Raw genomic sequence first — 24689 nt, forward strand, 5'->3', positions numbered from 1 at the left:
ACAGGCAGACAGACAGGCAGACAGACAGACAGACAGACAGACAGACAGACAGACAGGCAGACAGACAGACAGACAGTTGTGGTGGCAGCAGCATATCCTCAAAGTGCGAGGTAAGAGTTATGTCTGAATACTGTCAGTTTCCTCCCACAGTCCAAAATCACGCCTTTGTTATTCTCTGCCTGTAGGTATGAATGATTGTGTGTATAAAAGGTAGACTTGTATGAAACGTTGGAACCAGCGATGTGCCTACTCTTGCAGGCTGGGTAATGTCCCTGTGTCACTGTAAAACACTAATTTAGCTGAAAGCTGCTGAAGATTGAATTTGTGTCCAACGACACCAATCACACACACACACACACACACACACACACACACACACACACACACACACACACACACACACACACACACACACACACACACACACACACACACACACACACACACACACACGCAAAGCTAAACAATATGCTATAAATAAATATGCTATATGAACTGGAAGCCATGACACTCTGGAGGCAATCATTCTTGTTATTGTGTCCATCTAGTCCTTCATGTGCAAAACCACTTAGCATGGCCACAGTGCGCATGCTCAGCGCTTTAATTTAAAAAAGTTGCCTTTTGTCCCGTTTCCACAGAGATGGAGTCAGAATGTTTTCAAAAAGTTGCGTTTTCAGTGGCTCCGAGCACCCAAATCGCAATGCGAATTTTCCATGTCTCTCAAGTTGAGAGTTTTGAAGGTGTGAAGGGTACACCAGACGTTAGGAAGATTGGCCACAGCAGTCTACTGGACTTCACTTCTCCTGCTGAGAACCATGCACGGGATCACTGGGCAAACTCTGGCTGAGACTTCTTTACAGTCTGTTCCAGACAGCCGTCACGTGTGTCGGAGGAAATGCTCCACATTTTCTGCAGAGAGGAAAGGAGCACTTATGAGGTCTTAACTTGACTCTCCTCTATACACTCCTGCACTTTCGTATTTCAGATCTTGTCCTTGAAGATCCAGATGGAGTGCTATGTAATCATCTTTGACTGCCTGTCAAGGACCCGGATCTTTTTGAAGTGATTGATTGATCCATACAAAGGCAAAAAAAAGAAAAGAAAACACAAGTTTCTAACTCTTGTTTTGTGAGTTGATGATTTTGCAGTTTTATTTACTGAACAGACACAAATATTCACAGACATTGATATTCTGATCTCGGCCCTCAAAAAGAAAATGCAATCTCCATGATTCAAAACCATCCCTGAAGGTTTATGCTCTACCATGTCTGTAGATGAGCACATTCGGATGCCCGGCCTCCACACAAACTGCATATTTTGAAAACGCAGCTCGCTTGAGAAGTGGAATTTACCTTCTTTAGTGTTGTACTTTTCCTCCGAGTTTCTCCCACTGAAGTTATTAAGGGCTCTGTTATGGCATCATATTCCCACAAGCACAAGTTTGAAAAAAGAAACTGTTGGCCACACTGAGCCAGACAGAGAGAGAGAGAGAGAGAGAGAGAGAGAGAGAGAGTTTGCCAAGAGCACCAGCTGACCTACTTCCGATTTCTTTTATTTTTAAATTTTTTTTAAATTTGGTAAATATCAGTTTCACATTTTTGGTCAATGTTTGACTGCATGGTGCAAATGTTTACCCCGGACAGGAAGGGTGGAAGCAGGAACTCTGGGTCCGGGAGCTGCTGTAACCACAACCAATCACAAAGAAAAATCTGTGTGTGTGTGTGTGTGTGTGTGTGTGTGTGTGTGTGTGTGTGTGTGTGTGTGTGTGTGTGTGTGTGTGTGTGTGTGTGTGTGTGTGTGTGTGTGTGTGTGTGTGTGTGTGTGTGTGCGCCTGCGGGAAGTTGCTTTCCAATGCTTTCACTTTGAAACTTATTTCTTGGTGTTATCAGATCCACAGGGAGGTTCCGTGCAACTATTTTTGACTCATTCAAAGCCACTGTCGGCGGATACTGTCAAAATATGTTAAACGCGGTTTTGTGGGCTAATGAACTAACAGTGTACCGCATAGAACCTGCAACAAACGCTTGAATGAAAGTGAAATATTTAGGCACAAGCCTTCTTAATGGGTAATTCTATACTAATTTCAGGCCAAGTGTTTGGATGAGTACGTTTATATGAGTAAATGTAAGACCAAAGCAGGGACATGCCTTGTTCCAATATAATTTTATTTTTTCATTTGAAAGAAGAATTGATGACAAAAGAAAATAAGTGGATGGTAAAACTATTAACTAATTTATAAAAACACATATTTCCATAAGGGGCATTTTTGTAAGTGTAATGAAGAAAAATCAATATGATGAATCCGGCTGTAATTCTAAATCAGTATACGTTTCGGCAGTTGCATAATACATAAGTCGAACCAGATATTCCAAAAGCATGTAATTAGCCTTTGTAAAACTTCATCTTCAAAGTCTTACCAGTCTGGTTATTAATGGAAAAACTCATTATGGGAGCAACATTGATTATGATATAATCAATGATGCTGGAGCTGATTAAAAAGAAGTCATTTGTGATATTATGAAGTAAAGTGGGAACAAACTCACAGTTGTTCCTGATTTGATTCCTTGATGAAGTGGAATAGAAAATGGATGGGTGGATCAGTTAATAGGAGAAACCTAATAAATCTACATCAACAGATTCTAAATCTCAGCCTCCCAAATTATTTCCAGGAAATGTAAAGCAGATTGCATCCTAAGAATCTGTGGATCAAGCCTCTCCCTGGTTTTACTGTTGAAATTACGGACTGACAGCAGGTCTTTGATTTCAAGAAAGCCCAAAGCTCTTAAATAACTATTTTGGATGAATGAATTCCTTTAATAGTCCGGCCTACATGTTATAAAGAGTGTGGTACATCCTCTGGTACACTTTGATTTCAAGAGCCTTTTACACACTTTCTCCTCCTGTCATTCTCTCTTTCTTTTGTCTCTCCAGGTTCCATTTATCCAAGTTTGAGCTTCTATCACTGAGGAACCCGCCAGGATTTCAAAGCCCACATATCTATTGTCATTCTGACTCGTTCTCAGCCAATTTACTGCCAAATCAACGGACCACCCTGCTGCCTGACTCAACTCATTCAGTCATCTATTTTTGTCCTCAATGACCAGCTCAAGCTACTCCGAGCTTTGATTTTTTGACTCCGGTGGTGAATCCCACAGTAGTTATTTTCCGCGTGCAGTTCGAGCTGGTGGGAATCTGCCTACGAGACGGCGCTTATTGTGTAAATATCCAGTGTGTTTCAGCAACGTGTGAGCTGTAATCGGGTTATTATTAAACCGAGCTGACCTATTTCTGCTGTTCCACCGTCCGAAGTTTAAACAAGTTGGCGCCCAAGTTCCGACGGAAGATTTGGTGTCACCGCCGGGTTAATAGACATCAGCTCCCAGCTGTATTTCAAAACTTCCCAGAAAGACGTCCAATCACATGTCTGATGGCTCGTGACCAGAGCCAGGGACCCAGATGTGCTGATTTCCAGTGTCATTTGGATCTCAGGAGTTTGAGCCAATCTTTCATTCAAAATGGGGAAATGTAAGATTAAGCCAAGATGCTGTGACCTTTCCTCTGATGAAATGTAGGGAAAGAAAATAAAATGCTTCTATACTTTTTTAGTTAAGTTTTTCTTTATATGTATACAAGCCTGTCTTTGACATATGGAAGGATACAGTCAATGCTGGGGAAACTCCTTGTTTACTGGCAAGATTGAGATCCAAACTCTTAAAAATGCACCAGATGAGGAACAGAGTTAATATTCTATTCCACACGCATGGGAAAAAATAACATTTCTGGTGGAAAATTAGGCTTCAAATGCAACAAGAAAGTGTTTTAATTAAAAACAAAACAAAAATGTCTTGATCTATAATGTTGGAAAGCATGAAACTTTTTATTACAATTAATATGAATAACAGTTGCTTTAAATGACCAAATTCTAATACTAATGATCATATATTGCTCGTAGTTTGGACGGAATGAATTTCAAACGAGGGGAAAACACACCCTGAATGATTTCAGGTTCGGACCCAACAAGTAAAAGGACTCTTGTTGGAACGGTTGTGATTAGTTTTTAGGAGAGGTTTTCCCCTTTTATTAGTTTCAGCTGGCCACACGACAACACAGAAATCAATTGAAGACTTGCGATGGTAACTTTTATATTGCATTTGATTATTATCTTGCATTCCTGACTGTCACTTCTCACTCTCAGTACCAGTAATCGCCTCTGAGGAAGAAGGTATTCTACAAAAAGGGTGGATTCTTGCTGTGCTACTCCAGCCGACCCTTGAGAACGTGCATTGTGAACGCACCCAACCACAGGAAATGTTATAGAAATCAAACATCCAATAATGTGGCCCCTCAGTCCCAAAGAAATGACGGAAATTCCTGCTCTGAATGGCATTTTGTTGAGAATATGTCAAATTCTATTGCATGAGCCAAAGTAGAGGGATACCCACATTTGTCAGTCTTTAGATTTTCACATGGGAAACTTTGAAATTACCAACGACTGCTGCGCTGCATATTATATATTTAAAATTCTTTAGCTTTAAGATAAAGGCAGACAGACGGGAGGCTTTGGATTCACGCTGCCAGGAGATCCAGGAGGTCTGACTGGGAGCAGATGCAGCCGTTATGAGACGGAGTCGTGTTCGCAAAGGGAGGCTTTGAGGATCCTGGCAAAGCTCTGTGCTGGTGGGTGGACCAGTTGGAAAGGGCCAGAACCTTTCAAAAAGGGTATTCAGGATTACAGAGCGAGAGAGGAAATCATCAAGGAGAAGGAGAGGAAGAAATGGAGAATTAGGGAAAGGAGAAAGGAAGTCAGGATGAGAAAGTGACTCAGCCTGCCAACAAACTTCAGAATAAGCTTAGCGAGAACAAAGAAAGGACGTCAGGCTTCTAACAACTGGAATAACTATTTGTGAATGTGCACGATGACAAAGTGTGATGAAATGAATTCAATCCCTAAAAAGTGGGGACACAACATTGGTCTTGCAACCCTGCAGCTCTTTTTCCACTTTGCTTGTGTGACTTATTCAGCAACAAACACCAATAGAAATGATGCAATGGAAATTGTGATCGCGGAGGTTGAACTGGCACACTTCATTTATGATGAGGTTAATGATTGTCCAGTGGTTAAAATGCTGTCTTGGAATAAAATCCCATTTCTGAATAGGTTGATAGACTACCCACGCCATGGGTGTTTATTTGAAATAACTTACAAAGGTTACAAAGGTGTACAACCAAAGTGAATGTGAAGATGTTCAAGGTAAGATAAATCTTTTAAAAGTCTTAAAAGCATTATGAATAAGCGAATGAACTGCTCCAAAAAGACATGTTAACTTGTAAAAATGTTAAAGCAAAGTTAAAAACAGAATAGATGAACGGTGGCACAAAAGGTTTTGGTGTGTCATGGTGTCATTCCATTGATTTCCACAGCGAATTTAAACCAATTGTGAGGTTTTGAGAAAGTGAACTGAGTCCATGTTTGGTTTTCAACGTTGCTGAAGTGAACGTAAGTCAACGCATCATCGACAGACAACATTATTAATTCCCCCTCCGAGGATGCAGGGAGGCTAGACATCACAGGTGAGCGTCAAAGAAAAGACAAGCTCTCTCGTTGCTCGGTGACTGTGAAGCTAATTGTGTCTGGGATCCAGGAGAAGGAAACCTTTGTGATAATAATGATAATAATCAATAACTACTGTTATTAGATCTAAAAGGACACCCACAGTGAAAGACATGGCTTTGGTTATCGTCTTACATGTCAACGTGTCATTTTTGTTCTCATATACATGCACTTGAAGCATTTCTGTGCCACAATTTAGAATCATCATATAGAATGAATGTAAGAGAGTGCATAGTGTCTTATTGCATTGAATGAAAAAAACTGAAAGTTTATATTGTTGAGGCAGTTTGTCGCAGTGCTAAAAACAGGATCATTATTTTTCTGTTGGGTTATCTTACTAGAACATTTGTTGCATGTGAATTTACCCCGACACAGTGATTCCATTGGATTTCCAGAAGTTTCCCTTTTTAAAATCCCGAAAATGTGAAAATAAGCTGACCTGGCATCAGGGCAGTGAGTTTTCTCCCCCTCTTGGCGCTCAGTTATTAAACAGGATATCCACTAGCGCTGGCTCTGCTGACTGACGTGGGGACGCCGTCATCATGTCCGTGCTGGGAAAACCAGAGATTGTATTAATTTAAATGCACTTCTGGGGATACTGGGGAGGGTTTTAAGTGTCTATTTTCTCACGATGATGAGGTAAAACTGCCATTTCTGCCTTTCGATGTCGTCCACAGTACCGAATAGTGACTCAGCGAAGGCAAAAAGTAAGTCAGGAATCAATGAGTCAGCGGAACGCATTGTTATCCATTGAGTGACGTGAGGGCTGGACAGTTTAGATCACAACAGTCACTAACTGTTCCCTATCTCATTGTGACAAAATGATCTACATGTGAGCAACTACATAGTATGTAAAGGAGTATTTCACCGCTGTAAAATAAAATACTGATGTTTATGAGAGGATTTTAACATACTGTGAAAAGGTCACTGTGAGATTTACAGTAATGATGGACTGCACAATCATAAAATAAAATAACTCACAGTAAATACAAGTGAAGGGATACAGATGAATACTGTGCATTGTGGCGCAATCTTTTATTCTCTGAATATTTCACAGCAACTTACGGTGAAACCTTTTTTCAGTAACTTACAAGGACAGTGTTTAACAAAAAACCTACTGTAAAATTGTTTCGCATGTACATTTACTTTGAAAATATACTTTCTAGTAACTCATCTTAAAAATTGATTCACATTACCTGAGATATTTCACAGTATCCTACTATAAAAATCCTCAGAGTTACTTACTGCAACATTAGGTTAACAGCATATTAATGTAGAAACATTTCACATTACCTTACTGAAGGAATACTGCTGAATACAGCTCTCTGGAAAAAGACTTTATAAATATTTTACAATAAATCACTGTAAAACACTAATTTAGCTGAAAGCTGCTGAAGATTGAATTTGTGTCCAACGACACCAATCGCACACACACACACACACACACACACACACACACACACACACACACACACACACACACACACACACACACACACACACACACACAGACACACACACACACACACACACACACACACACACACACACACACACACACACACACACACACACACACACACACACACACACACACACACAGGCAATTCTCCAGCCCACAACTATCCTGAAACAGAAAAGAGTTGGTCCCGAGAAGTTTGAGAAAACTGGACGAGCAGCTTTTAATATAGAGCTTTATCTGACTGGAATAATCTCCTCACCTCTCTGAGATCTATTACTTCTCAACACTGGTTCAATACCTCTTTATTTCCTCACCTTAAAACACCCTGTCTGTGCCTTTAACCGTGATGATCGATTATCCTTTGTCAATACTCTATTATTGATACTGCGCTACAATCTTAGTAGTATTCTTTGGATTGTTTTGGGTGTAATGATGGAGTGGATGGTGTTGAGTATAATTGTGCTATTTACTGTTTGTGACATGTTTTTGAACCATGGAATAACATGCAAACTCCAGGTGTGTGAGTTGAAACCCTGTCATACATTCAATTTCCTCATTCTTTAGTGGGAGTCCAAGTGGAAAAACCATTGATCCAGCTCATCAGATCTGACTCTCCTGTATCCTCAAATCAGATTAAAGAAAGACAATCTGTGTCATACTGGGTGGAATGACTCTTTACATGTCTTCATGTACCGGTATTCTATGAGATTAGAGCTTGATGAGAGGGTTTCTTGTAAAAGCAGGGCTTTTTAAAGTTTCTCTACAGTCACATCACTGACAGTCCTGATTGCATCACCATCTTCTCCTGGAAGCAGCACTGACACAGAAAAAAAAAAAAGGCATCTGAGAGGGATTACTCTCCCACACTGAGAGGTTGTGGTTGTTTGAAATGAAGCCCGGGTCCGTCAGCGCCCTCTTGTGGTTAAGAAACCACAGTCTCCCCACAGGCGGACAAATACAGAGATGCTGCAGGTTGCTTTGGGATGACTGTTCTCTTTAGGCGGGTACTAAATGAACATGTTTTCATCTTTGAAGATCTTTTGAACAGTGTTTTGAACAAATAAGTTAAAATTTAAGTTGTGGAATATATGAAGGTTACCGCTAAGAGTCTGCAACCCAGAGCCACATTCTGCTCTTTGGCACCTCCAACAACTAAAATATTTGTCTCATCTCCTTCGTTTCCCTTTGACTGAAGCCTGACACTTTGGGTGATGACTATGTGATAAATCCCCTAAAAATTTGTCCAAACAGACAAAAAGGATATAAAGTTGATTCACTGTAGACGCTGTTGAGAATGCTGGCTTACTTGCAAATGCACATATTGCTTTTCTACACCATTTCTGAGGTGCTGCGTACACTATATGCAAATTGGACTGTGTGAGAAAACTGGAGAAAACTCATGCATGCTTAGGAAGAATGTACAAATTGCAAGGCCCAGCCAAGGAAAGATCCAGTGACATTCTTGGTTTAAGGAAAGCGTGCTATTCACCATGTGGACCTACAGTAAGTGTGATTTGAACGAGAACAGTTAAAGATTGCTGAAACGGCAAGTTGAACATGCTTCTTTGCTCCAGATGAATTGTATTCAGTGGAAAGTGAGTAAAAATGTCCGTTTTTGTTGTAAAGGTTGTCGACCTCTGAGAGGAAGTTGTGTTTAATTTTTTTTTCATTATGAGGTTGTTCAATCTCTCAAAGTCAAAATAAGTACAAGCTGGGTGGGAAAATTGTCCTTTTATGCATAAAACGAACTAATAATGAAAATGTTGTTTGGTTGGAGCTTGTGCCTATGAAAGGATGTGGATGGGGAAGGGGTGGGGGGCGCTCTCACCCTGGCGCGCATGCGCACTCAGTGGGAAGCGCGGTTGAAAACGGGCAGCTATGCCGCGCTCTGCAGAAGACGGGCTGGACGCGTCCGCTTGGAACAACGGCCGGTGCACCGGAGGACCGACCCGGGGACTGCGGGACGTGGAGTGCTGCTGACAGGCGCCCAACAGCGAACCTCTCCCCGGGGATAACCTCCTTTTTTTTTGTCCCCCCCCCCCCCCTTTCCCGGAAAGCCACGGCGGGCGCACCGAATCCGCTTTTTCTGCGCTCTTTTCTCCCCCCCCCCCTACACTCTTCTTCTTATTTCTACGGCGCAAGAAAGACACCGAGACACCAGCAATGTTGCCGCTAAATGTCTAGGATTTATCTGCGCTTGTCCGAGTGTCTGATCGACAGTAAATCGCCGTGAAGGCAGCCTGAGCAGCGGCTCCAGCAGCGGGCTCCACTATGGTTTTATCGGCGCTCCGCAGCAGGAGATGTCTTAATAGCTGCTGTATGGGGACGTTATGCCTGCAGTTGTTGCTGTGGATTTTATGTGCGGTGAACGGAGAGGAGCAGCAGTTCAGTGTAGAGGTAAGGACGGGGGTGGATTTTGTTGACATGAAGCAGCTTCTCCCATCTCTCCCAGGTTAAACTGCCTTTTTTCTGTGTGTTGTGCGTAATAATCCTCAAGAATAAAGTCTTTAGAGGTCGTGTTGCGTCTGTGTTGATGTTAAAGCAACAACAGCGTCTTTGTCACATGCCCAGCTGGGCTGCACTTTCTTATTTCTTGCACTTTTAGATATTCTCCTTAATGAATGAAAACGATTTTCTGATAGGTTTCCGATCCGAGGAAACGTCTCCATATTTTCCCTTTTCCTCCATGTGATCACATCCATGCCTTAAAACAACTCAGCATCCACTAATAATAAAATCAAATCCATGATTGGAGCAGCTGTTAAAAAGAAACAAAACGGGGATGACATCCTCCACTTCACCACATTCAGATACCATCGCTTGTTATTGTAACAAAAGCAGCACATGCTCCAAGGCTCAACTCTCCAGAAAGAGATCTGATGGGGTCACAGGCAACAATGTGGGCAGCCAGATGAGATTTGAACCGAGCAAAGTGGGCTTCCTCACAAAGGGAGCCTTTTATTCCCGATTCTGATCTCCCAGCTTAATGGGTTGTTAGGAGTCCTCGGGCTACAAGTGTTACGCCACTAAAAACTTGAACTCTCAATCAGCCCCCCCTTTTTTTTTTAAAAAAAGAAAAGAAAAAAAAACAGTCTGCGTTTTATTCATCTTCCCCTGGAGTCTGTCTCATCTTTCTCTCCCTCGTTTTTTTTGTCTCCAGGGGAAAGTGTAAACAGTGTTCCCTTCATTGTCGCTCACATAAAGATGCATCTTTGGCTCATGTGTGCTGACGGTGATTCCAACCATACATCCATGCAGCCACATGATTTGCAAGCTTTGCATGCCACATGGTCACCACCCCCCCCCCCCCCCCCCCCCCCCCCCCCCCCCTGCTGAAAGTCAGAAGATTTAATCCAGATGCTGCAGGTTATTTAGTTAAGATGTCCAAGCTCACATGACAGAGCCGGGATGCATGGTAAAGAAGATGTGAAGAGGTTTGTTTTAGTAGGAGCTCAGCTCTGGACTGAGTTACTCTCCTCTTTTTGCCCTGCATTTTGATACGTATCCCCGATTAAAAGCCCTTTTGTTGGTAATAACATCATCATTGTGCTTTACAGCATTCCCTTCTCCCACGTCCTCCGCCTCCACTCCAATGTGATTATCCTCCCGCAGCCTCTGCGCCTCTCCTTTGTGTCACAGCGGTGTGAATTGTGACACAGTGCTCTCACTTGTTCCCCAGAAGAAGAAAAAAATCTCACATCTGTAACTTTTAATGCCTTATGGATGAGCAGCAGGAGGTCCCGAGCTTTTTAGGATGTGCGCCTGCACATTTCCACATGTTGTTAGCAGACTCCTGCTGAGCCTGACATGTGAAGATGCTGCTGAGCTCACAGTTGTCAGGACATGATCTCGCCTGCAGGATGGAGACAGAGGCGAGGGATTGGAAAAGCGTGCAGGTTTCTTACAGTAGCACCTTTGTGCTTCCCAATATGACTGCTTGCGTGTGGGATTCTCAGAGCTCCTGCATGTCGTTACGCTTTCACCGGCGAGACGTTTACGACCTCTCGTTCAGCTGCTGTGGATGTGGAGGCAGAGCGGCGACGGAGGCAGGCGGGGAGCGCGCCCGGCTTTGCCATTGTGCAAAATGTATCCACAGCGGAGGAGCGTTTGAGAGCTAAAGCCATTGTTTCACTCGTCCTGTGCATGCATTCTCTGCACTGGCAACACGGGCAGCCGTGGTTGTCTGCAGTCCTTCAAACCAAAGTGTGGGAGCACGAGACTCACATGCTGCACAAGCTTGATATCATCCCAAGTATTCCGTTTCCAAACGGTGGGATCCATTGTCACGTGATAGATGCTTATAATTTGAAATGTCTTGTAAGTCTTTTTATCCATGTTTATTTTTATACAAAAGCTCATTTTTAGGGATGCGCGATAACTTTAACCGATAACTTCCTCTTTCTCACAACCGATACTGAACCGATAGTTTCCATACACACCTGAGCTAAAGGAAGGCAAAGAAGTAAGTTGGATGTGTTGAAACGGGTACTTTTCACCCTCTTGGCTCGTTGTATACTGCAATCGCGTTGTCTTTTTCAGAAACAGTGAGAAATGCCCACATGTTGATGTTTGAGGTGGCGCATCAATATGACTCAAGGCGCTCATTAACAGCCGCCAGCGGGCAAACAAACGGACTGAAAATGGGCGAAAACAAGGCTATGATGGTTGTTTATAATTGGATCTAGTTATCGGCAAAAAAAATGTCGTTGTCAGACTTATCTGTGTGACATCAATTTTTCCAATATCGAGCCAATAATCATCAGTTTTCCGAAAGCTATTGTGCATCTCTAATTATTCTCATTCCACTTATTAAAAGTCTCGCCCTCTGCCTGTTTGTTTTTTTAATCACAATTTTCACAAGATTAGAAAAAGGCATCCCCCTGACCCCCATGTCATGTCATGTTTTTTTGTTTTTTTTCTGCTGCTCCGCCCCCTCTCAGGCTCTCCAGCGCCCCCTCATGGGAGTCAAATCACACCACCTTTGAAAATCACCTAGTTTAAACTGGTAAACTGGAATGAACTGCATTCACTGGAGCCACTTACTGCCCTTGTTATGACTGTGTGTGTGCGTGTGTGTTTACCTACACCGCAGGTTAGAGAGGGGCAATAAAGAAGCCAGAGATGAGCGTTTCTTCTAAATACCAGGTGTGGTTTGAGGTGGGAGGTCATCTAGAACCGGCCCTGTAATTGCTGGTCAGCCTGCGGTCTCTTGAAAAGCCCTCACTCTTTCGGATGGCAGGTTTAGTGCCGACTTCCTGGATTTGTCTTCATGCCTGAGCTAACATTAAAGCCGCCTTTCCCAAATCACCCCCCCCCCCCCCCCCCCCCACACACACTTACTCCTCCCTCTATTCCCTCTCTTTGGATTTCGCTTTTACGGAAAGCGCAGTCTGTCACCGGGTGATAAAACAGTAATTAATACGAAAGCGCAACACCTCACTCCAGCTCTATAGATCTGTTTGCTCACTGCTGAAGTCTTTGCAGAATTTTTTTTTTTTTATAAAAAAAGCTCTCTAGCTTTTATTTATCTGATTCTCTTCCTAAGTAGTCATTTGCTCTCGAAATTAGACCATGCCGCTAACGATGGCACAGTCGCAGCTTAATTTTATTTATGTTGGTGCGAGTTTCTCTCCTTATTGATTTTACATGGAGAAGCCGGGGATGTTATGTGGCAGCTGGTGAAATCGTGTCTTTAGTGTCTTCTCTGCGAGGCCTTGCACTGTAGGTGGGCTGTGCAAGCAGCCGAGCCATCTTGAGTTATTTTTATCATTAGCTTTTATGTAACCAAAGTAATTAAAAAGAAATAAAGGACGATTAATCTGTTATTCCTTGGATGTGTTTGGGCAGTTGAGGGGAAATTTCTCTTAATATTGCCACAAATAGTGCCACAAAGCCCCTCGATTTAAGGGACAGCGTCTTATTCAGGAGGGTTTAAAGGGTTAGCGAGGTTCACGCTGAGTTTATTTATGGTTTAAACTTTTCGAATACGCTTTTAGAAATTCAGCCTTTTGTTCCTGCCTGCATTCAAAAATGGTTGCGTTACATAAACCGCCTCATCATATCTCTCACAGCTATTTTTGCGCTGTGCGGTCTCTGGTCTCTTCTTTCTTTCTGTTGGGATTGGAGATACTGTGATTCTTTTTTTTTTTTTCCCCACTCCTGCTCGGTGCTGAAGCTTACTTCGGGAAAGAACAACAGCAGCAGCAGCAGCAGCAGCAGCAGCAAAGCTCGAGCTCTGAAGCATCATGAGCGTCGCGCTGCCTTGGTTACGCTCGGTATTTTGTGGCGAGGCATCAGGTGCGCTGCTGCACTGTGAGTCACATTAAGTGTTTGAATTGTGCCACTATGCTCGCCGGAGACAAAGAGAAAGTGCTTAGTCAGAGATAATCGGCTCCACAACAAAGAGAGCAAAGTGTGTACTCCAATCTGTGAACACATCCTGTCTCAGATGGTTGAATGAATTAATGAAAGGTGGTTTGACTCCACTCTGCTGACTGTACGCGGGGATTATTAACTCTGCTAAGGGTTTTATTTGCTCCCTGTGTTTGTCTGTTTGTCAGCGAGTTATCTCCGCTCCGGATTTCCATGAAATACTCTGAACCGGTTGAACTTTATTCAGAAAACGATTGATCCGTGACGACACAGTCAGACAATGGACTTTTAGCTATAATCCTGAAAGACAGACAGGTTTAGGATTATTGTGTTCACAGAAAGCCTTCTTTTTGGATTGAGTTAAGTTACTATCATTTCTCGGTATTTAACCTATCGTATTCCTAGTTAACGCCCCATGGAGGGAAGCATCTGGGGAGCAGTCGGATAGTGGAAACCCATTGGCGGTGGGATTCGAACCAGTCACAAGCTCTTTTCTCCGACCCCTTGGCACCAGTTGGCGCAAGCAATCCCATTTTTGGAAGATCTGCTTGCTTGCAATGTTTATTTCAAAAAAGGCATTGACTAGCAAACAAGAGCTTTGCAATCATTTAGCTCACATTGAATGTGCTTTGGAATGCCAGGACACCGGGTTTGATCCCTGCTGATGAAGGGTTCCTCTCAGGGAAAACACACACTCATATTAACAAACTCTACACAGGAAAACTCCAAACCTGGGTTCAAACTGGGGGATATTCTTATTGTGGGGCGAGAGAACTAACCACTACAGAGTTGTGCATCCTGTTGTGCAATCCCATCAAGGTATTACTCATTTCACCAGCAGCTGCATCACATTACGTTTGTGCGTATGAAACTATAGTCCGCATGCCTTTAGCTTTGCATTATAACTGAAAACAGGTCCTGTAAAAACTCTGCAACGCAAATCCTGGAACCATTAAAGTTCTCGACTTTGTTGGGTCATTGTTTGGATTAGCCGTGCAGAAACTAAACTCTAATTCGGAGGAGTTGTATGGCGGAACCGGTTCATGGCCGGGCGCAGTGACTTGTGAATAATGACCTGTCAGTTTTACACTCGTGTTTGGGAACGCAGTAAACAAATGAGATGAAATGTGTTAATTAGTGAGCCTCAGAAGTGGAGAAAAGACATTTCTAGCACCGAGCTTTAATTGCCTCCTGCTTTAAGCAGTATCTAAATAGATAAAAGTATATTGCTATCAAAGTTCTTAAGGAACCTTGGGCAAGTTGAGCAATATGCATGAATATATGTGAATTATCCCACCCCCCAAAAAACTTGTTTTAGCTTTAAGTAAAGGAAGTTATTCCACACAAGTGCTTAGTTTGAGTAGAAATCTAGCAAAAGATCAGGTGTAAAACATTGCAGTCAATACAAATCAGATCATTTTAGGTATGATCTTTCATCATATTGTCATTAATGCCAGATTGCACCCAGCGCATACCGGATTGAGCGGTGGAGCTGCTGTCAGCAGCGTGTCACACCAGTCTCAGGGCTGCAAACTGCTTAGTGCTGTTGTCGCTATGTGAGGAATGGCAGAGCTTCATCCCGCTCTCTCAGCTCCTGTTACCAGTTGGCGTGCTCTGCCCGAGTGGCATCAGAATAATGGAAACCAACTGGTGTGTGTGTGTGTGTGTGTGTGTGTGTGTGTGTGTGTGTGTGTGTGTGTGTGTGTGTGTGTGTGTGTGTGTGTGTGTGTGTGTGTGTGTGTGTGTGTGTGTGTGTTTGTGTGAATGCGTCACTTTATGTTGTTTGTGCCGCTGCAGCCATTTGTTTATATGTGTATGTGTGTCAATCAATTGCGGAGAGCGAAATGTGTTACCATACTGACACCTTCCCAGAAAGAAAAGTTGCGAGTTGGGTGTTACACGGGTTGTCGTTTTGGTCGGCAAACTAAATGTAAATCAGTACTTTGTCCCTGCAGGGGATGAATACAGGCGGTACAGGTGATACAGGTCACTGGTTTAGGCCTGAATATGTCTGCTTACAAGAGAAAAACTTTCAAAGTTCTGACTGGCGGTTTTTGGTGGTAATCGCTCGATGGCATGGTGTTCTCGTGCTGCATTTTCCAGAAATTGCTTGGCAGGCAAACGGTGTCCTTTGGTGTTTTTTTTTTTGGTGTTTTTTTTTTTACTTTGAATTTCGGTTCATGGATTTTGAACACTCCTGTTGCTTCCCTGCAACAGGAGCTGCGGTGGATTTCAACATTGATATTATTCACTTAACAATGCCACACAATGATTCAAAACAGCCTTAGACTACTATATGCGCGCCGATTTCCTCTGTAGCGGCACATGTAAAACCTGCTCTTATAATTGTCTCTGTGTTCCATCAATCAGTTTTCTTGCATTTGCATGAAAATATTCCTTATTTCCCCTACCAGTTTACGCGCTCGCATTTACCAAAGTCGTTAAATTGTTGCTGTTGTTTTTCCCTGCAGCCACATTTCCCTCCTACATACTGTACACTCTGTATGGATGAGCTCACCCCTCCTGTGTCTGAGTGCACGCAGGCGTATTTTTGAGTGTATTTATTCTGGTGTGCTTCGCCCTCGTTTCTCACTGGGCAATCATATGGATCGCAAACACACGCACACGCTTACACACACAAACGCGCACATGCCCATGTGCACACATGCACCCGCGAATCTATTGTTGACGTCATTTGGCTCGGGCGAGAGAGCAGATTTCTGAGGGTGTCTGTGTCAGTCTGGTCACCCAATCCTGCAGAAATACAACAACAACTGCACAGACCTAAATGATTCATAACCTCTACACACACACACACACACACACACACACACACACACACACACACACACACACACACACACACACACACACACACACACACACACACACACACACACACACACACAAATGGGCTCTTGTTATTGTTATGTACTGCACAGAGTCACTCTGTGTGTGTCAGCCTCTCTCCTTCTAAGACGTACCTTTGGTCACAGACTACTGAGTTGTTCAAACTTCAATGTGACTGACAGCTGTAACATCAGATGGTGCCGATAGGGCGTCACGTGACTGGCTGTCAATTAAGCTTTTGACAGAAACACTCAGGTGTGTGTGTGTGTGTGTGTGTGTGTGTGTGTGCGCGTGCGCAATTTTTCTAGCCGCACTGTTTTGTGAGTCTTGAAAACTGTTGCCATCTGCCTCTGCACGCACTACTATAATCACATTCCAGCATGTTTGAATAAGTGATTACTCCGTGCTTCATCCTCAAATTAGCATAAGTTGAAAGCTGAATTTCAAACAATCTCATGGAGCTTTTTCCTTTTGTATTGTCGTTCAGTATTGACATCAGGCTGCAGCCGGTGTCAGATGCAATAATCGAGACATTTTTTGGTCATTTTTTAACGTGTTTAAGATATTAAACTACTCTGACCCCCCCCCCCCCCCCCCCCCCCCCCCCCCCCCCCACACACACACACACACACACACACACACACCCACTCGGAAGATTTTCCACTCAAAAGCCAAAGTTCTGATCAGTATGTATGATCAGACCGTGACATTTGTGGGTGACATTTTTGTGACATTTTGTCCTAATGGGGCCACTGAGATGCAGGACATGGCATGCATATATCGTGTGTGTGTGTGTGTGTGTGTGTGTGTGTGTGTGTGTGTGTGTGTGTGTGTGTGTGTGTGTGTGCGCTGGAGGCTAAAAATGTAGCGGTGCCTTGTTCAGCCTCTGCAGTAATCACATTGCATCGGGGTCACGATGTGCAGATGATAGTTTTGGTGTCATTAAAAGTCAACTTGGCTCCTCCGTCCAATTTAAATTCTATGATCACAAATTCAGCGGTTCGAGTGATGCGCGTATGTGTGTGGGCTCGTGGTTATCGGTGTGGGCAGAAAAGGCTGTGGTTGCCTTGACGACCCTCACACACTCGGCCCAGCGGTTCGGGGATGAATAATTCAGGGGGTGGGCAGGGTCAGAGGGGGCAGGCTTTCCCGGGAGGCCGGGGATCGTGTTCCCGTGAGCCACCTGTGTCCGCCAACGATCGCCGATCACGTCCCAACAGGCAGATCCATATCTTCCCATCGCTGCCTGCCATGTGTCATTACACAGGCGAGAAGTAGCAGGTGGCAGGCTCTGTTTACCAGTAATATTCAGAAATGTGACAGCTGTTGCTATTAATAGTCCAAGTAGTTATCACATCATTCAAATGAGGTCTTTCTGCTTTAACAAAAGCACATAATGATGAGTCGACCTGTTATTTGCACCTTAAAAAAAAGAAGAGTTAGGGCAACGTATTTAAACTGCTGATTCTCCATCCGAGCAGGGAGCTAATTGTATTCTGCCAGCATCCCCGGGTGTAAATCATTCACTGATTGGATGAGCAGAATGAAAACAAGAAGGACTTTAAGTATCCGTGGCCACCGCTGACAGGCGCTGGCCTCTAGCAGAGGAGCTTGTTGGCATTTTGCAGGCTGCAGGCAGAATTTCTTCCCTGACAATGCTTCACCTGACTCACATAGAGTTCAGTGGAGTGAAATGGCACCATCGACTAGCAGACAGAGGGATCCGCTGAAATATAAATGTAAGGAGCACAAAATATAACAAATGCTCAAATAGGAAGGAAAGTGGAAAATGTGGCGTGATGATAATTTATCTGTATTTACAAATCTCACTTAAAAGAGTCATATTATACGGCTTTTTAACAGTTTCACACAGATCTCATTGGTCCAAAAGCTTTTTATTCAAGGTTTACTACCCCAAATCCAGCTTTTCCTTGATTTTCAGCCATTTCAATATTGGATCATAGGAGCTGCATTCAGAATCTGCTGTGTCTGTGTGAGCTGGACTGGCTCCGCCCCCACATGCCCATCTCGGGAAGAGGAGAAAGTCCTTCCTCTGCCTTGATTGGGATTGGCTAAACCCCCAATGACACTATGTAGGGCTTGATTTCTGATTTCTGAATATGACCCTTTTAAATATGTGGGGAAAAATAATGAAGACTTCACCCAGGTCGTATTGGTCAGTCGCTTGTAAATGAAAGCTTATTATAACTTACGTGAAAATAAATCTTCTTGTGGAAAACAACTTCCTGAGGTCAGTGTTTAATATGTTCAAGAAGATTAAGTGTTTCCTACGCAACTAGAGAATCCTGTCATGTTGAGCCATGCTGAATCTACCGATCTTGGCCAGCGTCCCATCAGCAGTCAGCTATTGCAAACACAATGCCCTCTGTTCTCTCACATGTTGGGCTGTTTAGAGAGCAGTGTCACCCCTATGCCTCCAGGTCCGCTCAGGGATGCTGCCCCGTCAGTCCCTTTCAAAGCTCGGTTGCGGAATGTTTTATGTATATGACCAAACTTTAAGAAAATGGAGCAACAGTGCGAGTGCTCAGCCTCAATAATGCTCTTCATTTAATATATAAGCTACACTTGATTTGATTTGATTGATTTGATTTATTTATTTATTTATTTCAAATGAAGGAACGATTAAAATTAGATGAAACAAATGGAAAAAAACCCCAAAACATTAAAATAAATAAAAAGCCAATTTCAATATAACACACTTGATCTCCGCTGCCTGAAAAGCTTCTCTAAATAGCTCTGGCTGATCACCAAACGCTTCTCTCGCTGTATTCGTTCAAGGTCTCAAAATCAGTTTTGAAGGAAGACTCGAATTCCCTTTAAAGTGCAATGTTGTAATGTATGAGTACTGATGAGATCAGTTCTCCTAAACGGAGCTGTATTGGCTTTTAGATTGTGACGTAATACAACTCTTGACACGGCTCAGGTCCCCTGGTCTTTCCCCTGATGTCTTTTTTGGCGTCTCATAAAATTTTCACTCGTTTTGAAGTCCCTTTAACGTCAAGCTCGCCGGCTCACCTCCTGACTCCGCTGGCACACCCTCGACTCGCCTGCATTAATGCGCATGTGATCCCGGAGCGCAAGCCGCTGTAACCTGAGGGGACTGAGCTCCTACCGGCTGATCAGTCACAAGCGTCAACATCAGTAGGGGCGCTGTGCTGCGTTGCCATGCCGACCGGGCTTCCTGAGCCCCTTCTCATTCATAATAGAGCGGCTCCGTCGCCTTACAAGTTGGCCTTTTGATGGCACCCATCGGCTAATTAGCTCGCCTTCTGCTCGTCAGGTAAACCGCCCGGCCGGCTGGTGGAGAGTTGGTCCGCGGACACGAGTGAGGCGAGTTCATCCTGGTTCAGTGCTCGTGTGAGACATCTGGATGAGGACAAGGCCTCTGAGTCACACTCCGCTAGTCTGGCCTCTCGTTCACTCGCCTGTTAGTTTCCGAGTTTACTTGAGGTGGCGTTGCTAATGCCGATCCTGGTTTCAATGTTTGTATTTGAGATCATTCTCTACCTAAAATGTTTTAAGTGGCTGCTGGATAAGAGGCTTAGAGAGATTGGAAATTTTATTTTTCTTTAGATAAGGGTCTATAAATGCAGTGGTGAGTCCTTTTAGGGGAGCTGTGAGGACCAGGATTTAAAGCACAGGCTGTGTTTTTTTATTTATTTTTTTCATAATGTGACTGAGGTGAAAAAGAAATGCAGTCCGCGTGAAGAAGTGTGGAAGGAGGCGAGGTGAGGCCAGGCTCCTCTCGCATTCGACGCACGAGAGAAATCTACTTCAAAGTGAAGTGAAATCAAGTGTGGAGAACCCAAAAATAGGCACTGATGCATTTAGGAGATTTTCGCCTTCGTCGGGCCACTGCTGCCGGACGCCTTATCTTTCCACTTCAAGAGCGCCTTGATTCCTGGAGAAGTTTAACCTCATTATGGCACTCAAGGCTTCCTGCGCGCCGGAAGTGCTTGCTCTTTCATTGTTAGATCACACATGAGAGACCTGTGTTTGCTCTGTGACACGTAAACCACTCGGCTGCCTCAAACACTTCAACCCCGCTCTGGCTTCGACTTACGGTGGAGACGAATGCGTAAACGAACTAAACTGACAGGCCAAGACGATTTCCAGTTACTTTGTGGCGAGAAGGCAACACAGGCACGAACCACCTGACGTGCAGAAACTGATGTATGACAGATTAATGGATTTAAAAGCATTTTCATCTGTCTAACAGATTTAATGCATTTAGAGTACTTTATTTCACTGTTTCGATGGGACGCTTAATGCAATCTGAGTCGGTTGCTAATAGAAGCTTGGCTTAGTTTTGCATATTGATTCCAAGCGGGTCATGTCAGATATTATGACGCCAATCTTCACGTTGGTTTTTGAGCAATTTTTGGTATCACTGAAGTTATTCTAGTTAGTTTTCAGCAGTAAAATGAAGGCGTGGGCTTTCAGAAATACAAGTAGTGCAAAAACAAATAAAAAAAACAAAACTATTTCTCTTACCGTTGCCTTTGTAACAAGACCATTTGATTAATCTACAGTAAGATTTCGGTAAAACCTCTGGGTGAGCTTGGATGTTATAGTCAGGCCCTGTGATGTTTTTGTGTTGTTTGTCTCACCTGAGCTATGTTGTATATTTCTCAAAAACAATCCCTTTACTGATCATCTCTAGTCTCCACTCTTTGTTTTGCTTTCAGCCAAAGCTACCCGGTAATTACAGTTTATGATTTGGTTTGTGAACCCTAAAAGGCTGAAAACTAAACGTACTAATGTAGCGTTCTCCTCTTTGATCCAGGGAACTGAACTACTGACGCAAACATGCTCTTAATATCTCCTCATTAACAATTCATACTGTTTTCAACCCCCCCTCATTTCTCATTCTCTTATGATCTGACACGCCGGTCGAAACAGTTTTCCTGTTGGCGCTAGTCTTTCTGAAAGCTGTGGGACCTGGCGACTACATAAAGCTCCGTTACCGCTCAGTCACTGTTGTTACACCAAAAAGCAGTCCGACTTGCAGCTCCATAGAACAGCGCCGTCCATGCTTACAAGCACGCTCGTTATCCATTTTCTGAGAGAGGACAGGGAGGAATTTCTGTCTTATTGAATAAAAGAGTCTGTCGAGCCGGAGCCTCCCGCTCCCAGGAACCCTTACCTTGGCAGAACACCGGGAACCATAGATCATCGGCTGAATGAGCGAATCAATGAGGAAGAGAGGCGAGCGGCAGAGAGAAGGGGGATAAAGAAGGAAAACAGTGCAATAAGGACAGATTGGAGAGTGAAAGGTAGTAAAAAGCAAAGTAAATGAGCTTGGCACTGATTCAGCGAAACTCATTTTTAGGATCTGTTCTTTTTTTCTCTGGGATTATAGAGGACAGGGCCTCACCTGATGGAAGCAGCAAACTCAGCTATCAGGACAACAGATTTAATTATACTCATTGTTGTACATCAGGTTTGAAATATTGAAAATTGAAATGCCGTGAACTCACTCCCGGATATCTGATCTGCAATAACGTTGGTCGACGCCCATACAAAGAGCAGAAGCCTTTAAAAAAGCATTTATGCTTTCCCTAGTGTCTTATTATGGAAAATCCTTCGCTCCTCTGCGATCTCTTGTGGCCACTTAATGGGGTCCCCAGATTGGAAACCATTGCCCCACGCTATCGATTTACTAGCAGTAAACTAAACTTAATAATGCTTACGCTCATCTTCCTGGGAGCTTTTCTCCAAAGAAGCCACAGAATGCTAATGATGTTCAAGTTGAGACACAACCTCTGAACTTAGGCGTGATGATGGAATGGCAGATCAGAAGGCTTGGCTCCAATCTCTCAGGGTGTACTCAATATTAATAGATTTGAGCCCTGAGCTGGTGTCCCACTTTGATTCTCATTGTGGAGAAGGTGGATTTTGATCCTGGAAGTGCAGCTGTGGGAACTTTTATTCGGCCGTGAAGCGTTTCGGTTTTTCTCTGTGACAGGCGAATCGACACAAATCGCCAGCAGGAGCACTGTGACTGTTCTCGGGGGGAAAAGTCTCGAAGTGATATGAGGTGTGTTGGAGAGATTTACAATACTTGACTGGGCACGAATGATTGCTCACGTTTAGGTAGGATCAAAAGTCCTACTTCATTTAAAGGGAAAGGTCCTTCCATGTGCTGTGCTTTAATGCTGTGCAATTTCAAAATGACAACTCTCAGTTTTTTATGCCTGATGGCTACAGGGCAGAGGTCGGAAGTAAAAAGGGTAAAAAAAATAAATAAAAAATACATCCAAGAAACCGCTTCGCTTCAGAAACACTGGTAGTATGAACTGTTGAGGCAATTTGATAGAAGGACGAATATACAGTCCCAGTTGGTGTAAAATATTGACCACTTATTTTGAAATGCAAAAAACAAAGACGTCTTCTTCTAAATAAGTGTCTGTATTAATTGCAAATCATATTGTTATGATTGCGAGTGTCCTTTACAACATGAGCTGAGTTAATAAGTGAACGCTATGTCGTTAAAAAGGGAGAAATCCAAGGGATTGAGGGAATTGGACAAGACAAGAATATGTTTATTTTGTTTAGTTTGCGCTACGGAAAGTGTTGGAGCGTTTCCATGTTCGAACCAGCTTGAGCATATTTTGGACATACCAGTTGGTGCTTTAAAATTAAAAAAATAAAATCATACTGAGAAATAGAAAGACATGGCGACCAGAAGGACTTGGCCCACTGCCTCCGCTGTCAGCTTGGAGAAGTTTCAGTGAATTTACCAGTCGCCCTCCTCTGCTGCTGCATTCGTCCTGCGTGCCCTCTCCCTGCGGCACCGTATAGAACGGAGCGACATGACAGACACACTCTCATCCTGCCTCCGTCTCGTCCCCGTATGGGACGCCGAGCAACCCCTCACCTCCCGCCGCCATCGCATCGCCGCCATCCAATATCCTGTCTGCGACTGAGTGACAGACATAACAGTCGGACTCTCCCGAGCCTCCGATCCATCGCTGCGTTTGATAGTGGCTGCATAGTCTGGAAGCACAAACACTTCACTTACATTCAACACCTCTTGAAAAAGAACAACACTTTTAGAGGATTTGCAGCTTTCATTTACATAATAGTCTAATAGTTTTGTTTTTGAGCAGTTTACAGTCCATTGCAATAGTTTTTAAGTTTTTTTTTTATATGTAGTCCATTATTTTCTCTTGCAGAAGAAAGAAATGACCTTAAAAGTGTATTTTATCAAACGAAAAGTTTTGAAAATCTGATATACTAAATCTTGTGTGGAATCTAAACCTTTTTTTCTCAGGCTGAGGTTGTACAGTATTCTTTTAAGACTGCAAATAGGGAGAAAAAAAAAGGCCTTTTCTTCGGACATGCATTGCCACGTCTGAGCTGTAGACTCTTTCATCAGTTTCTTTCTATTTTTTATTTTTTTCCCTTCTGTGACTGTTTCACCCTAAAAGAACTAGGGAGCTCACGGGGCAGTACTTTCAGGACAAAGCACACAATAAAAATGTCATGAGAGGAGACGAGAGGCAGGGACGGCGATGATTACAGGACGGGAAGATGCAAAATAGACTTTAGAGGGAAAACAAGAGTGACATGACGGAGGCAGGATGTGGCAAAAGTAAACACAAAGCTTCACGAGAGAGAGTGCTTGTGTCTTGTTTTGCATATTTAATCACTCTCAGAAAATGCAACACATGAAAACCAGACTGAAGACATCAGGATCAGAAGGCAGCTAGAAGAGCAAGCATGCAATTAAGTTAATTCATTTTGTAAAAGATGCTAAATTTTAAATATCTGTGATTTTTGATGATTCAAAAATGAGATAAAAGGAAGAACTTGAATTTAAGAGCACTTACACGCTTGCTGTTTTGGAAGAAAGAAAGTTATTGGTAGTTATTTAGCCCGTCCTTCACATACTAGGAACATCAGGTTCTTGTACGGGGCAAACAGTCCTCCTCGGGGGATTCGAACCTTTGCACTTATGATCCCAAGTCAGCTCAGTACAGTTGTATTTTGGGATCGAGTACAGAAATCTCTCTGAACCGAAGCGATCTTGCCGAGACCAGCCCGAAGCGATGGTCTTAGTGCAGCTCCAGGTGCATCGTGACGCCAAAACGACCTCGCCAAGTTGCCCACCAGCTGTGTAGGTCGCCTGGCGAGCTTGCACTGTGGCTTATTTTAATAGCCGATCGCCAACGATGAAGGGAAATGTCAACAGCCGCAGCCGAGCTGAGATTGTGATTCTTCTTCTTGTTTAATGTGTAAATGTTGCTCTTCACATCCTGTTTAGTCGTCATGGAAACATAATGTCACACCAATGAAATCCAGAGTGTCAAATGAAGGTCTGAACGCAAACTGTACTAACAATATTGTATCATATTCAAGTCTCGGTCT

At 43.4% G+C, this 24689-nt stretch overlaps 1 protein-coding gene across 2 annotated transcripts in view; it reads left to right on the forward strand.

Moving 5' to 3' along the window:
* Positions 1-8915: 8915 nt before the first annotated feature.
* The window catches only part of mmp16a (matrix metallopeptidase 16a (membrane-inserted)), a 71509-nt gene continuing 55735 nt past the window's right edge, over positions 8916-24689 (forward strand). Inside the window, exon 1 of one of the 2 annotated variants that reach the window (XM_080489847.1) lies at positions 8916-9470. In XM_080489847.1, coding sequence (XP_080345973.1) covers positions 9404-9470 — 67 coding nt within the window. In that variant the 5' untranslated portion in view covers positions 8916-9403. The remainder of the gene's footprint in view (positions 9471-24689) is intronic. The other variant, XM_080489846.1, reaches the window with a different exon arrangement.

The sequence above is a fragment of the Lipophrys pholis genome (genome assembly GCF_963383615.2).
Source record: "Lipophrys pholis genome assembly, chromosome: 20".
In the NCBI taxonomy this organism is placed as follows: Eukaryota; Metazoa; Chordata; class Actinopteri; order Blenniiformes; family Blenniidae; genus Lipophrys; species Lipophrys pholis.